The 17699-nt window shown below is 40.8% G+C and overlaps 1 protein-coding gene across 2 annotated transcripts in view; it reads left to right on the plus strand.

Moving 5' to 3' along the window:
* moxd1 (monooxygenase DBH like 1) overlaps positions 1-17699 on the plus strand; it is a 55773-nt gene that overhangs the window by 25063 nt on the left and 13011 nt on the right. For both annotated transcript variants that reach the window (XM_003223318.3, XM_016995033.2), the window contains exon 5: positions 15935-16114. In XM_003223318.3, coding sequence (XP_003223366.3) covers positions 15935-16114 — 180 coding nt within the window. The remainder of the gene's footprint in view (positions 1-15934; positions 16115-17699) is intronic.

Raw genomic sequence — 17699 nt, forward strand, 5'->3', positions numbered from 1 at the left:
CCTACCTTCTTCCTCGCTGGGTGTGTGCCAGATAGTGTATGAGAACCAGGTACATTTTTCAAGAAAGGTCTATTATTATTACAGTAGAGTCTCACTTATCCAACACTCGCTTATCCAACATTCTGGATTATCCAACGCATTTTTGTAGTCAATGTTTTCAATACATCATGATATTTTAGGGCTAAATTCATAAATACAGTAATTACTACATAGCATTACTCCATATTGAACTACTTTTTCTGTCAAATTCATTGTATAACATGATGTTTTGGTGCTTAATTTGTAAAATCATAACCTAATTTGATGTTTAATAGGCTTTTCCTTAATCCCTCCTTATTATCCAACATATTCACTTATCCAACATTCTGCCAGCCCATTTATGTTGGATAAGTGAGACTCTACTGTATTTCTACTTTTTGGAAGGGAGACAAATGAGGAAGGAGGCGTCATGGCTTTAGGAAGAAAGAAAAAGCATTCGCTCCATATGTAGCTCATCTTGAACCAGAGGAAGCCATTCTTTGCATGCATTCTGCTGTAGACATTGCTGGCCTGCAACTCCCACCATTCCATAGCTAAGGCCTGATGGGACTTGTAGTGCAAAACCCACTTTCCATTGACCTTAAAAGAGTGCTCTGACCATCCACCTGAATGCTAAGTGTATGTGTGAGATGGGCAATGTGCAAACCCCACAAGCTGTTTCCTGTGGCCCTCCATCCTCTTTCTGTTCCATCCAACTGGGCCTTTGAGGCTGTCAGTGCAGATCCCAGATGCTCTTGGCTTTAAAACTAAACTAACAAAAACCCTGAAATTGTTCTTCACTCCACTTAGATGCCACAAGGAGCCCTTTGAGTAAAAAAAACATTTTGGGGATAAAGACAGATGACATGGGAAGGGAATGTAAGCTTCTAAGATCCAGTATGGGGATATCCATTCCTTGGATCTCTGGCAGTTACAGATCCCTCTTCTAAAATAAAACAATTAATTACATTTTTCTTCATGTGAATCACATTTTCTGGTTCTGAAATTTGGCAAGTACATCAATATTTTTGTACACTGGAAGATCACCTGTCACTTGTAATGCACATCACAATCTGAGCTGCCTTTTCCCTCTTTTATGGAAGGGTATTCTAATCTTGAAAATTAATCAGGAATGACAGGAATATCATGTTATGGACCAGAGTAGAGTGCAATATATGTCTTGATATGATACCTCATGAACTGTAGTTATTTTTCTTAATCTGTTTATCTTATTATGTTTATATTATTGATGCACTCTAATTGCTCTTTATGTGATTTTAATAGAAATAGTAGCAGTAACAAGACATTCTTGATAGGATTCACAGTTTGTCTGGTTATGTTGGCTTGTGATGTTAATTTTTTTTTTGTTCAACAATAAATGTGAATTCTTCTTCATGAAAAAATAAGACATCCCCTGAAAATAAGACCTAGCACATCTTTGGGAGCAAAAATTAATATAAGACACTGTCTTATTTTCGGGGAAACAGGGTATGTAAAAGGCTACAGTTTTGATGAACTGGCTAGCCACAAGAAAGTAGTTTCTGTTTCCCTTCTGTAAGCAGCGTTTATAGCAACTCACAATGAATCACTTCTGGTAAAAAGATGTGTACCTTTGAGAAAATTTCCTACTTGTTATTTCATGCTTACAATCACTTTGAAGCTGGCAGACACAGTTTGGCACTGAGAATTTACAGTTTTATAACAGTTGATGGTATAAAGTCTGGCATGAGACTGTGCTTTCCGTTGGAGATTATTTTGTTTTTGGTCTTTTTAAAAATATATATTTATTGAGGATAAAATGGGAAGGCAGGAGAACAAATAAGGAGGGGGAAAAGATTTAAAAAAACAAACAAACAGGTAAAGTGTGAGAACAATAATGTAATAGAATAGTAGGAAATCAATAAAAGAGGAAAAAAGGAAGAAAAGGAACAAAGTGACTTCCATCTAGTCCTTTGCAATGTTGCATAATAGTTCTTTGTCGAGGGTAAAAAATCTTACCATTAGCATAAAATAAATTGGCGATTATTTCTCAGTTCAATAAAAAAAAGAAAGAGAGAAGAAAGAACCAAGAGGGGAAAAAAATCATCCTTTGAAAAATACCATTCATTTTCTCTTTCTTTCGTATTCCTCTACCTTGGAGCAGTCTGTATATTTAATTGGGTTTCCTGAGTTTTTCTTTAGTAAGGAAGTTAGTTTGTCCATGACTTTGATATCTCTTGTTTTTGGTCTTTAATTTGTATACTTTGCAATGTTCATTCAATGTTGTTTGTTGTGGATAATAAGCTGATTGTAGATATTTTAGATGAAATCAACACTATGGAAGATATTTTAAAGAGCTGCATTATTTCAAGAAACCAAAAATGACTGAATTAAAATTGTCAACATGAAAACAAGTTTTGTAAATTTGTAGATTCTTTGTTGTCTTAGATTAAATGCATATGAATGGAAAGATATCCTACCATTTTACTACTGTAACTGGATAATCAGTGTGGTGCAGATTTGTATCTGGATTTCCATCTCCTCCACTACATGCCTCACTTGATATTTGAATCTTCCTTGTGAGAATACAAGTGTTTACTTTTGCTTACTAAATAGCACTGGTTCTCCTTTCGTATAGACACTTATATGCATTCTTATTTCTAAAGGGTCTTAAGTATTGTGGCTGTTAGCCACCTTGAGTCTCTTTGGAGAGGAAGGCGAGGTACAAAGTAAATAAATACATACATACAGTACCTTCAGTATAAAGCAATTTAAATCAAAACAATGCTTTGACAAAGTAATACATCATTTTCAGGAAAGTAAATAGAAAGCATTTTTCATCCTCCAAATCTTTTGCATTCATACAGATCACTTGTGTTTATGATGGGAATTTGCATGATTTATTTTGATATTATGGTTCCTCCTACATACTTATACATGAAATGCATATACTTAATTTTCTTTATTGCAATTTCTGTGCAATTTTGTAGACAATTTCAGTGGGAGAATATGATGGTTCTTAATTCAGACATGCTCTTGGCCATTCAAAATGGCCTGGTTTATCCAGATATTTGATGATACCTAAAGGAAGCATGTGGGAGCAGAGACAGGAAAAAAGCCTCTCTGGCGTCTCCTGGGCAATGTCTCTATAGATGGCCAATTCTCTCACACCAGAAGCAACTTGCCAAGTTGCTTCTGACATGATAAAAATATGATATCTGAGAAGAACTATGCATGTATTTCTCTGGAAACACTGTACAGCCTACTTCAGCTATCTACTGCTCAGACATTACCTTGCTTATTGTTGCTGCTGCTCAATCACATAGTCATTTCCAACTCTTTGTGACCTCATGGACCAGTCCACGCCAGAGCTCCCTGTCGGCCGTCACTGCCCCCAGTTCCTTCAAATTCATGCCAGTCACTTCAAGGATATCATCCATCCATCTTGCCCTTGGTTGGCCTCTCTTCCTTTTTCCTTCCATTTCCCCCATCATCATGATCCTTTCCAAGCTTTCCTGTCTTCTCATGATGTGGCCAAAATACTTCATCTTTGCCTCTAGTATCCTTCCATCCAGTGAGCAGTCGGGCATTATTTCCTGGAGGATGGACTGCTTATTGTTATTTTATTAAAATCTAGTGAAGTTATTGTGCATCAAAAAAGTACAAAGTGTCATTCATTTCCAATTCTCTTACATTTTTCTTCACCCACAAGATTTGTAATATAATACTTATATTTGAAATGTTGATATTAAATGACAGAGAGAGAGAGAGCTTTCTCGGTGGCTGTCCCTCAACTCTGAAACTCCCTGCCCAGGGAAGCCAGAATGGCCCCCTCCCTGCTGTCCTTCCGGTGGCAGGTTAAAACCTTTTTATTCAGACAGGCTTTTAAAGAAGAAGGTTTTTAAGATAGTCAGGGGCTTTTATATGCTTTTAATGATGTTTAATGCTGTTTTAATACTTGTATATTTGTATATCAAATGAAATTATTTGATTAGATACAAGGAAAATGACGTGGGGGGTGTGGCTTGAAAACAATCACCCATTCTAAAAAAATTGATTTTGCCATTTTACTACTTCATTGTATATAATGGGACTTGAGCATCCACAGATTTTGGTATCCACAGTGTGTGCTATGTATATGTCCTGGAAACACAGTGTGTGCTACCCTGTTTCTCCTAAAATAAGACATCCCCAGAAAATAAGACCTAGTAGAGGTTTTCCTGAATTGCTAAATATAAGGCCTCCCCCGAAAGTAAGACCTAGCAAAGTTTTTGTTTGGAAGCATGCCCGCTTGCAGGATTGGTAAATGTACGTACCAGAAAGTGTTGTACATGGAAATATTGATAGTAACAAGAAATTCTTGATAGGATCCACAGTTTGTCTGGTTATGCTGGTTTATGATGACAACTACTGTACAGCATATAATAAATGTTCTTTTTTTTTGTTCAACAATAAATATGAACCCTTCTTCATGGAAAAATAAGACATCCCCTGAAAATAAGACCTAGAGCATCTTTGGGAGCAAAAATTAATATAAGACACTGTCTTATTTTCGGGGAAACACGGTATGTATATGTCCTGGAAACAAACCCGGTGGGTACCAAGGACCCACTGTATTTATCATTTAGAAGATGTAGATCAGTTTTCATCATGTGCACTGTTGAGTTGTGAACATAAGAAAACAGTCAAGTCTTTTTATCCCAGTATTAAGAAGTTTCCCTGTAAAGTGGCATTCATTTTGCATGAATTCCTATGTGAATGGCTCATCACCACAGTGTTACCCATAGAAGGAGACGCAGGACCAGGCAGCCTCCACAGAACTCCTCTGCTCAGCTGCATTTACACAACAGATTTGAAATTCTTACATCATTAACATACAATCAGGAAACACATCTTGTGGAGGACCACAGTTTCTTAGATACCACTCAGTGGACCATCCTGGATCAATGCGCAGGGGATAGCCCTGACGGGGACAGTGCATCACCACAGTCACACTTATGTAATCATGCAAATGCTCCATCCCCAATCATAGACCAGGAGCAACAGGAACATCCTTGGGAGAGTAATGGGCTCTCGGATGTATCTCAATGGATTGTCATTGATGAATGCACTGGGGATGTTGAGGAGGAGGACAACACTTTACACCTACATGATTCACTTCAACAGGAACACTCTTCAGGGGACATACACACTGTCTTGCACAAAAGGGACCCTGTCAATCCTCAAAGGAAACAGGTCTTGGTAGTAGGTGACTCCCTCCTTAGAGGAACGGAAGCCATCATTTCCAGACCGGATGGGATGGCTCGAGAAACATGCTGCCTCCCGGGGGCAAAAATACACCATATCACTCAGAGGCTCAGCAGGCTCCTAAAGCCCCATCACCCTCCCCACCTCATGTTGATTCATGTAGGTACCAATGACACCGCTAGGCATACTTTTCAAAAGATCACAAATGATTTTCGAGCTCTGGGAACAAAGCTAAAACTGTATAATGTACATGTGATCTTTTCATCCCTCCTCCCCGTTGTAGGACATGGCTCTACAAGGGCCGGAAAAATAGTACAGGTCAATAACTGGCTCAGAAAATGGTGTCAAGAGGAGCATTTTGGCTTCCTTGACCATGGTCTACTCTTCCAAGAGGATGGACTACTGGCAAGCGATGGGGTGCATCTCACACAAGTAGGAAAACATCTTTTTGCACACAGACTCACAAACCTCATCAGGCGCACTTTAAACTAAATCCACTGGGGGAGGGGAACAACAGCCTGGCGAACACTATATTACCCACGACCACAGGGAACCGCCGTAAGGCTAAACGGAGGGCTGCACAAACACAGCAAGGACCAAGTACAGAGAGCACAATAATCCCAAATAAACAGTTCGAGGGGAGGTCACAGGGGCTTACATGTCTTTACACTAATGCTCAGAGCATGGGAAATAAGCAAGACGAACTCCAACTCCTAGCACAGCACCACACATACGATGTCATAGGCATCACTGAAACCTGGTGGGATGACTCCCATCACTGGAATTTAACCATTGAGGGCTATAACCTCTTTCACATAAATAGAACAAAGGGGAGAGGAGGGGGAGTAGCTTTATATGTCAAAAACAGTTACGTTGCAGAAGAAATGCAAGACTGTAATCCGGGAAACCAGCTTGAAAGCATCTGGATAAGAATCAAGGGAACCGGGACTCAAAAAGATCTTGTCGTGGGTGTCTACTACAGACCTCCGAGTCAGGATGAAGGACTTGATGAAGCCTTCTGTCAACAGCTGACCAAACAGGCACAAAGAAGAGATATAGTAGTCATGGGCGATTTCAATTATCCCGATATCTGCTGGAAAACAAACTCAGCCAAGAGTACAAAGTCCAACAAATTCCTCACTTGCCTTGCAGATAATTTTATGGTCCAGAAGGTAGAAGAGGCAACAAGGGGATCAGCAACTCTTGATCTAATCTTAACAAATGTGGAAGACCTGATCAATACAGTTGAAGTGGTTGGATCCTTAGGGGCAAGTGACCATGTGCTCCTGCAGTTTGCAATACAAAGGAATGCTGAAACTAAGACAAGTCAAACACGCATTCTGGACTTTAAGAGAGCTGACTTCCAAAAAATGAAGGAATTACTGAGCGGCATTCCATGGACGCCGATATTAAAAAACAAGGGAGTTAAGGATGGATGGGAGTTTTTCAAAAGTGAAATACTCAAGGCGCAAATGCAAACAGTGCCAACAAAGAAGAAAAATAAGACAAGTGCAAAGAAGCCAGAATGGATGTCCAAAGAACTTCTAACTGAGCTAAAGCTCAAAAGTGACATGCACAAGAAGTGGAAAAGGGGAGAAATCACCAAAGAAGAATTCAAACGTATAGCCAACTCCTGTAGGGAAAAGGTTCGCAAGGCTAAAGCGCAAAATGAGCTCAGGCTTGCCAGGGACATAAAAAACAACAAAAAAGGTTTTTTTGCTTATGTTGGTAGAAAAAGGAAGAAAAAGGAGGCGATAGGGCCACTGCAAGGAGTAGATGGGGTGATGGTGACAGGGGATAGGGAAAAGGCAGAACTGCTTAATGCCTTCTTTGCCTCGGTCTTCTCACAAAAAGAAAGCCATCTTCAACCTCAGCAACATGGAATGGACGAAGGATTGGGGGAAATCCAACCCCAAATAGGGAAACAAGTTGTCCAGGAACACCTGGCCACTCTAAACGAATTCAAGTCCCCAGGGCCAGATCAGCTACATCCAAGAGTATTGAAGGAACTAGCGGAAGTTATTTCAGAACCACTGGCAATCATCTTCGAGAGTTCTTGGAGAACAGGAGAAGTCCCAGCAGATTGGAGGAGGGCGAATGTGGTCCCTATCTTCAAGAAGGGAAAAAAGAACGACCCAAACAATTACCGTCCGGTCAGCCTCACATCAATACCAGGCAAGATTCTGGAAAAGATCATTAAGGAAGTGGTCTGCAAACACTTAGAAACAAATGCGGTCATTGCTAATAGTCAACACGGATTTACCAAAAACAAGTCATGCCAGACTAATCTGATCTCTTTTTTCGATAGAGTTACGAGTTGGGTCGATACAGGGAATGCCGTGGATGTAGCATATCTAGATTTCAGTAAGGCCTTCGACAAAGTCCCCCACGACCTTCTGGCAAACAAACTAGTAAAATGTGGGCTAGACAAAACTACGGTTAGGTGGATCTGTAATTGGCTAAGCGAACGAACCCAAAGGGTGCTCACCAATGCGTCGTCTTCATCATGGAAAGAAGTGACAAGTGGAGTGCCGCAGGGCTCCGTCCTGGGCCCGGTTCTGTTCAACATCTTTATTAACGACTTAGACGAAGGGTTAGAAGGCACGATCATCAAGTTTGCAGATGACACCAAACTGGGAGGGATAGCTAACACTCCAGAAGACAGGAGCAGAATTCAAAACGATCTTGACAGACTAGAGAGATGGGCCGAAACTAACAAAATGAAGTTCAACAGGGACAAATGCAAGATACTTCACTTCGGCAGAAAAAATGGAAATCAAAGATACAGAATGGGGGACGCCTGGCTTGACAGCAGTGTGTGCGAAAAAGATCTTGGAGTCCTCGTGGACAACAAGTTAAACATGAGCCTACAATGTGATGCGGCAGCTAAAAAAGCCAATGGGATTTTGGCCTGCATCAATAGGGGAATAACGTCTAGATCCAGGGAAGTCATGCTCCCCCTCTATTCTGCCTTGGTCAGACCACACCTGGAATACTGTGTCCAGTTTTGGGCACCGCAGATGAAGGGAGATGCTGACAAGCTGGAAAGCGTCCAGAGGAGGGCAACTAAAATGATTAAGGGTCTGGAGAACAAGCCCTATGAGGAGAGGCTTAAAGAGCTGGGCATGTTTAGCCTGCAGAAGAGAAGGCTGAGAGGAGACATGATAGCCATGTACAAATATGTGAGGGGAAGTCATAGGGAGGAGGGAGCAAGGTTATTTTCTGCTGCCCTGCAGACTAGGACACGGAACAATGGCTTCAAACTACAGGAAAGGAGATTCCACCTGAACATCAGGAAGAACTTCCTCACTGTGAGGGCTGTTCGGCAGTGGAACTCTCTCCCCCGGACTGTGGTGGAGGCTCCTTCTTTGGAGGCTTTTAAGCAGAGGCTGGATGGCCATCTGTCGGGGGTGCTTTGAATGCGATTTCCTGCTTCTTAGCGGGGGGTTGGACTAGATGGCCCTTGAGGTCTCTTCCAACTCTACTATTCTATGATTCTATGATTCTATCCACAATGCTTTTCAGCAGAGTTCTCAGACACATTGTTTAGTAATTTCATCCCAAAACATATTTTAGCTAGTTCTTACAAACCTTAACTAGTTGTTTAGATCTGTCTGAAATATAGATAGATGTTAAGGTACATTTTTGACTGTTCTTTGCCATAGAAGGGAATTGTGGGAGATATGAATCTGTTCATGAGAATTGATCTGCTCACAATACCATTTCTGATTGCAGATGAGGAAATGGATAGGAATATTAATCTTACCCATATGCTTGCCAGTTCCACTATTTTCCCCAAATTTAGTCAATAACACTTGGTATGCCCATTCATTTCTCTTTTCCCCACTTAGTCTCCTGCCGTCTGTTATTTTCCCACACAAATATTGAATGCTAGATTGTATGCTTACTGGTGTTACAAGTGTAAAACTTGACTTTTTAAGTTTAAGTTTATAGCTCTTTCTACTGTAATCCTACAGTACAATAGGCTGTAGCAAGTCATACAGTAATTTATTTTCCTATCAGTCTGTTTCACCTTAAATACTGTAAATACTAGGAATTGAGGTAATTTCACTCAATTAAATAAGTTAATTCACCCAGTGTCTAAAATACCTCTGCTTAAAATAGAAACATGCCCATCAAGAAAGTGAAATATGCTGAGAAACACAATTATGGGGAAGGCGGGGGGGATATTCATCAAATTTACATCAACTGCTTTAGAGCTCAGCACTACTTTGGAGATTTGGCCAGCCTATTTAGATTAGATACTTTTGCCAATATTTTCTGAAAGTACGTTAAGTAAAATATTTCTAAGCAGCCTTTAAAAACAGGCATGGGCAAACTAAGGCCCGGGGGCCAGATGCAGGACCCGGGGCACTTACCTCAGGCCCTCCTCATTTACCCTGTCCTTTTGGCATAAGGACACAGAAGCCCACAGCAGCTGAGAGTCCTCTGGAGCTCTCTCAGTGACCACATGTCTCACCTTCCTCCCAGCATAAGGACAGTACGAGCGGCCTCATCCTTATGCCAGGAGGGACAGCTCAGGGAAGGCATATGGCCCTCCAGAGCACACTCAGCTGCCATCTGTCTCTCCTGTCAAGAGGACAGCCTGAGGATCAGGGAAGGAGGATCGGGGCAGTTGCCACTTATCTCACCTTTCTCCCGGCATAATGATGAGGCAAGCAACTCCATCCTTTTTTAAAAAAATGATTTTCATTGATGTATTTTCTAAAATATTACAGTCGTGAATCTAAGGGAAAGAGGTGGGATGGAATAATAGGTTAGGGTATGTGTAGGGGAATTGGATGGGGAATGGGATAGGGAAGGGGAGGGTGGTGGATCAGAAGTCTATTCCCCCCCCCCCCCTTAGTAGGTTTTTTTTTCTTCCCTGGGTCTGGAAACAGACCTGTCCCTTCCCCATCTCTATCTAAATCTTTTCCTCCCCCAGATGCCTAGGTTGGTCTCCACCACCCTACCCAGAAACTCCATCCTTATGCTGTGAGGATAACCTGAGGATGACCCAGGCCTACCCTGCCACCTCCTGCCCCCCTCCCCCCCCCGCCCTACCCCTCACGGGCCCATCCACACCCAGCGTGTGAATAGCCCCACTCCCTCCTGGCCCAGCCCTCCCAGCTGGGCCCACAATGCAGCCCCAAGGCAAAAAGGTTTGCACTTGCCTGCTTTAAAGAGAAGCTGTCCCAAGACAGCATGCAAGAAAATCTGAAATCAGATACAAAAATAAAACAGTCACAAAAAAATAATAAGAATAATGAAAGCAATGATAATGTCAGAATTCATAGTTTAGACCTGCATCTTATTCACATTACACATTTATTGCATCATTTTTCCACATGAACTGCTCTGGTTCCATTCTATGGGATCCTTGGGTTTCCAGTTTAAGAAAGGCATTTAGAATTCTATTGTCTTGCCAAACTACCGATCCTAGTATTCCATAGGATGAAGCCATGACAAAGTGGAATAATGGCATTTTAATTCTGTAGTGTGAATGCCACCTCCCAGGTTGTGACAGTTACACAATGGTGCCAATAAAATCCTAACTTGGTTGCCTTTTGGCTTATGGCAACCCTATGAATTTCATAGGGGTTACTTAGGCAAGGAGTATTCAAAAATGGTTTTGCCAGTTCCTTCCTCTGAAATATAGCCCACATTGGCAGTCTCCCATCCAAGGACTGACCCTGCTTAGTAGCCAAAATAAGACAGGATCTCGTGGACTTAAAGTATTTAGGCTGTAGGCCATGATAAACGTTTCAGAGCCAGTTTAAGGCCATGATTATGGGTTGGGCCTGGCAGATGGAAGCGAGTGTATAGACATCTGTTTCAATGCTCATTTAAATAACCAAGAGATGGATGCAAATATTAGAGGGATTGGCTAATGGAGGAGGTAAGTTCTTGTTGATTGGAGTCAAAATGCCACAGTTACCAAATGCCAACTGTTGATTTCAGATATTCCAAGTGGGGCTTGGAGCTGTAATTTTTTTGGTTTTGCAAAAATAACATTTTGAAGCTTTGGGGTGTATTAAGTGAAGTCCAGAAGGCTGTAGCAAATCATAAGGAAATGTTACTGGCAATTTCTCTCCTCTCTCTCTCTCTCTCTCTCTCTCTCTCTCTCTCACTCACTCACTCACTCACTCATGCTGTGCATGCAAGCAGAAAGCATGGTTGGACCCCGCACCTGTTTTTTTTCAGGCACAGGAGAGTCAGGCAAGAAATAAGGTATTAAACTAATTCCCACAGCTGTCATTCCACTACTTCCTTCCTTTATTTCTAGCCTTTGGCATGCCTTGCATCCTCAAAACCTCATATTACGGAACCACATGTATATACATGGCATTCTCTCACACAGTAAGACATGAAATGATGCATCAGAACTTAATGATATAGTGCCTTGATACCACAATACAGATGTTAAAGTCTTGGTCCAATAAGACCAGATCAAGGATTAGTGTTGTAGACTCCTATAATCCAGTTGAAAACAGATATTGCTCCTTCATTCCTAGCCAGTCTCCACACTTTCTGACCTTTCCTTATACTGATCCTGAAAACTTGGGCAACACATCTGTAATTACCATGGCTGTCATTCCACTACTTCCTACCGTTACATCTATCCTTTGCCTGCCTTGAATCCTGAAATACTCATGTGAAGATTAATATACATAGCATTTGTCATGCGCCTCTACCTTGACACAGTAACAGGAGAGTATTATAGTCCTGAGGCAAGCCAATTAGTCTGTGGTAGAAACCGAACCCAAGGGAACAAGTAGGAAAGGAAAGCTTAATGTCCAGTCCAAATACCAAAATGTGGAGCAGCAAGCTTGTGTCCAGAAGTCAAGAGCCATAGTCCAGGAGCAGTCCAAATTCCACAAGGTACATGAGAGACAAGGTTCCAGGTTCCAGACATGGATACAGAAGTTGCAGTCAGCAATCAGCAAACACATTGCAAACACACTGCAAGTACACTTACATGCTGCTTTCCACCTCCTGCTAAGAAGGCTTTTCAGGTCCCCCGAGCCCTTTGTTTGGCTGCTGTGATAGTCTGGATGAGAGTGAACAAATTGAAAACGAATCCAGACAAGACAGAGGCAATCCTGGTCAGTCGCAAGACTGAACAGGGTGTGGGGTTACAACCTGTGTTGGATGGGGTTACACTCCCCTTGAAGACACAGGCTTGCAGTCTGAGAGTGATCCTGGACTCATCCCTGAACCTGGAACCCCAGGTTTCAGCGGTGACCAGGGGAGCTTTTGCACAACTAAAGCTTGTGCGTCAGCTGCACCCATACCTTGGGAAGTCTGACTTGGCCACGGTAGTCCACGCTCTGGTTATATCCCGGATAGATTACTGCAACATGCTCTATGAAGACTGCTCGGAAGTTTCAGCTAGTCCAATGAATGGTTGCCAGACTGCTAGCTTGAGCAGGGTACAGGGAGCATACAACTCTTTTGTTACATGAGCTCCATTGGCTGCCAGTCTGCTTCCGAGCACAATTCAAAGTGCTGGCCTTGGCCTATAAAACCCTAAACAGTTCTGGCCCATCTTATCTATCCAAACATATCTCCCCCTATGAGCCCGCGTAGAATCTAAGATCATCTGGGGAGGCCCTGCTTTCAATCCCGCCTCATTTTCAGGCACGATTGGCGGGGACGAGAGACAGGGCCTTCTCAGTGGTGGCCCCCAGGCTGTGGAACTCTCTCCCCAGTGACATCAGATCTGCGCCCTGCCTCATGGTATTTATGAAGAAACTAAAAACCTGATTGTGGGACCAAGCCTTTACTTAACAGCAATAAGAGACATTGAACCATACGTACAATGAAGAATTGACATTGGTCTGGCCTTGAATCAACACTTTTGGATTGTGTGATTTTAACTATTTTTACTTGTGATGTTTTAATCTGTTTTTTACTTGGGATTTTTTAAATCCTATGGGTTTGACCATTTTTAACACTATGTTCATTGTTGTATAGCATGTTGTAAACCGCTTTGGGTCCCCTAGAGGAGGAAGGTGGTATATAAATGATGCAAATAAATAAATAAATAAATATTTAAAGTGTACAGATGCTCTGATGAAGTCCATAGTTTCCAATTTATCTGGTGACATTTGCACACAAATGCCTCTATACCCTTGAGCAACAAGTCCCCAACCACCAGCATCTTTCTGTTTTTCATTTTTCCCTCTCTCCTCTCTAGTCTGAAAGGCCTTCAATGTTTAATTGTTGCTGGATTGATCTATCTGTCCATTCCATAATAGTCCCATTGTTGTTGTCTTGTCATTTTATACCGCACTTTATTGTCCATTCAACTATGAAATTTCCTTTCCCCATTTCGTAATACTCTGCACTTTGCCTGGGATCTACGACTTAGTCTCCTGTTTTTAATACTGTATCCTGCTTGTTGATTTTAATGATTGTTTTTATTGATGTTGATGTTTTTTACTGGGATAATTGTTTTATTGCTTTGTTACTGTTATTTGTTTGTTTTATCGGGCCAGGCCCCATGTAAGCCGCCCCGAGTCCCTTCGGGGAGATGGGGTGGGGTATAAAAATAAAGTTGTTGTTGTTATTATTATTATTATTATTATTATTATTATTATTATTATTATTATTATTATTATTATTATTATAGTCTCCAGATAAAGACGATAAAAGGTTCCTCACTTCATCAAATTATTCTCAGATTACTGAAGGGATGTTTTAGATATCATGAAAGTTTATAACTATTGTTTTTCCATGAAACTACAAAGCCTCTCAGACAATGCATTTGAAATTGAGTTATTCACAAACTGTTTTCAGAAGAATTTTTTTGGGTGTGTGAGTTTTTAAACAGAACGAGACCTGAACAAAAGTCTACTTGTTAGAATTAGTGTTAATGTTTATAAAACTGACAATGAAAGCATAGGGATCACTAACTTGGTTTGCTTTGAAGGGAGAGTTATTGTTTGTTTGTTTGTTTTTTGAAATTGTGAATAGGAGCACAGTAGATGTTGGTGTCCTAGAGGGGCAGATGGGTTCATAACCCATCCTAAGACAAGTACTGCATTATTTCAAGCTAAGATAAATATTCTCATAGCCTTTTTTTACTGAATCCCTCCTTATTTTACGTAGATGTTCTAAGCCCGTAAGATTCTCACCCTGTAAAAAATTATATCTCATGTATGTGTCAGTGGGTGATGTTTACATTTGTTACATTCTCTAAATCAGATACAAAGCTTCCATTTATTTTAGCACATCAAGATTACAACTTTTATTTATGTACAGTAGAAAGAGCTAATTTAAAGCTAATTACATTGTGAAGGTTTAGGTATGTGGAAAATCAGTATGAAAAAGCAGGATGCAAGCCTAAATCCTTTCAGATTCTATTTTAAATGAAATAAACATCATTACAAATCTAGTTGAAGTGCTATTTTGTTTTAAAAACAAACATTTCTGGTACCAGAAAATAAAGGAAAATGACATAGCTAAATGGGCTTGATTTTAGCTCTTCTTCAGTATTGTCTACTGAGCTATGTCCACTGTATCTGTCATATAAGTCAGTCATTGTTATCATTATAGTCATGATTACATGTTTTGATATTTCATATCACAACGATTTTTGATTTTTCATATCATACCCATCCTGAATGTTCACCCTTGAATGTATGCATTTGTTTCAAGCACACAGAATGTTGCATTTGCATAAAGAAGTATGCTTATGTATACACCCATCCTTGCTTGGGCATCCAAATGGATTGGCCTAAAAAGACCAATAGGGTTCTCTGAGTAGTGTGTGTGTGAGAGGTGGGATGACATGTCTGGATGAGAAGCATTGTGAGGCCAGTGGCTGAGTGTTGCTTGACAAGAAGACAGGCATTTGCACAACAGAATCTGACCGTTGTCTCCTCCTACTAATCTCTGTAGCCTTTTTGCCTGCTCTGGCGATTTCCTAATCTTTCAGAGCAGATTGGAGTAGGGCAGGTTGCAGGGGAGCGAAGACACTCATCCCACAAAGAGAAACTGCTACTGTCCTCACTTTTGACCCTCCTTGCATCTATTTAATAGTTGGTCTTCTAAAACCACTGTGATAGCAATAATTTAAGGGTTTGGTATGCTGTCAAAACATTAATAAAAGGCTGTTTAATAACAGGCTAGAATATTGGTCTGTCTTAACAAGTATTGACATGCTCTTTTGTAAGTGGCTCTCCAGAATCCTAGGCAATGATATTTCACATCAGTAGGAACAATTTGATCCTTCTAACCTGAGATGTCAGAGATTGAACCTGGTACCTTCTGCATGCCAATCATATACTAAAGGGTTTGGAAGGGTTTCTGTCCCTTCCAAACTTTGCAGCAGTGAAAAACCCTGCAAGAACGATACCATGATAGCACATAACACCCCCACACCATGTTCTTCTGGAAATTTCACTATTTCTGAAAAACTGTAATCTATGCTATGGCTTCTTAGAGCCGTTCCAATAAAATTGTTCATTGCCTGCTTTATTGAATTGTGTTAGCTTAGAAGGTGTATATAATTCTGTTTGCCATCTTCATTTAATCATTTAAACATTTTGACTAAGTATAACTGAGAGCAATTAACAGACATGTGCTTGATATTGTACCTGGAGTCTGATATTGAACAAATATTATTAACTTTTGCAAAGATTTAACTGGATTAAATTAATAAAACTTTTTGTTCTTTTAACAGGTTGAACCATTGATACAGAAAGGTCATGAGAATGTGGTGCATCACATTCTACTTTATCAATGTAGCAGCAGTCTCAATGATAGTGTATTGGATTATGGTCATGAATGCTATCATCCAAACATGCCAGATTCATTCCTCACCTGTGAAACTGTCATTTTTGCTTGGGCCATTGGAGGAGAGGTAGGATAAATAGTTATTATAATTGGTTTATAAAATTAATACTATAGATTGGATCCAGGACTTCTATTCCATTACTTGAAATGGTCCTGAGTGGACAATATTCACCCACTACTAACTGGGGTGGAAGATAGGTAATCTTTTGATGATTACATGTCTTCACCATCTGCATGTCTTTTTCACCAACACTAACAAAACCATTCCAGAAAGTATCCCGAAGAAAGTGACCTCCCAAAATCGGACATTTCTTCTGTTTTGTCTTCCGGGCCGAAAGAACTGTTTTCTTTTTGCCCAAAGCCGATTCGGCACTCGACTACAGGCCCTGCCAGGTCTGGGTGCATAGGCCCAAAACCTGCACCTGTAGGCCTGGGCGCCCCGGCCTACAGGTGCAGACTTTGGGCCTACGCACCCGGGTCTTGCTGGGCCTACAGCCAATTTCAGAGTAAGCAGCGCTCCTTATTCGGCAATCAGCTGCAGGCCCTGTGAGGCCTGGGTACGTAGGCCCAAAGCCTGCACCCATAGGCCCAGGAGCTTTGGGCCTACGCATCCTTGCAGGACCTGCAGCCGATCGATCCAAAAAGCAGGTTTGGAGCCGATACTGGCTACTGCCTGCCTTTCATTTTGAGTTGGTTTTTGTTCGGGGGGGGGGGGGGGCTTTCTATTTCGTGCCATCCAAATGAATGGGATGAAATGGAAATATAAATGAAACAAATGGAACAAATACCGTGTACATCTCTACTATTTATATTTCATCCGTATTCCACCTATGACTAGGATTCGGGGTGGATCACAACATGGTTAAAATTTATTCCCTAAAATTGTGGATGTATATATAGCATTAGATAAGTTTGAATAATAAAACAAGATTAAACAAATTATCCTATTTCAACAGCCATTGACGTAAAAGCAATTGTAACAACTTGATTGTTCTTGTTTTTGCTGTGTGCCTTCAAGTTGTTTCCAAGTTATGATTACCCTAAGGCAAACCTATCACGGGGCTTTCTTGGCAAGATTTGTTCTTGTCGAGAAGAATGTGACCTTACCTCAGTTTCTACCCTACTGGAAACACTCCCATGTGAAAATGCTTATTTTTTTATTTTTTCAGTATACTGAGCTGGTTTTGAGATGAAGCATTTTTTTTAAAAAAAAATTGTTGTTTGATCCTTGAATTAGGATTAGGGTTGAATTGTATGGAGGATTGTGAAGGTTGGGCCAGATTGGTGAGTGGAAAACAGCTGGTGAGTGGTCATCATGGAGTTGCTGGCAATAGGTTTCCCAAGTTCCTGTTCACTTTTGAATGGCTGGAAGCGTCCACACATTTTTCTTTTTCCTTTGCATTCTGTACAATTCAAACCTCAATTTATCTATGAAATCTTCTGGATAGCCTTGAACAAGTCACATTCTCATTGTCTCAGAGAAAGGCTCACCATGATATGTTTGCCTTATGGTTGACATTCATTGGAAACAACTTAAAGGCACACTACAAAAATAATTGTTTGACAGTACAATAGTATTTTTAACCTAGAGGACTCTCATTTGCTTTTAAACAGATGTTGTATGGCTGTTTTTCAAGGGTGCTTTAGTTGGA

The sequence above is a fragment of the Anolis carolinensis genome, chromosome 1, assembly GCF_035594765.1.
Source record: "Anolis carolinensis isolate JA03-04 chromosome 1, rAnoCar3.1.pri, whole genome shotgun sequence".
Classification (NCBI taxonomy): Eukaryota; Metazoa; Chordata; class Lepidosauria; order Squamata; family Dactyloidae; genus Anolis; species Anolis carolinensis.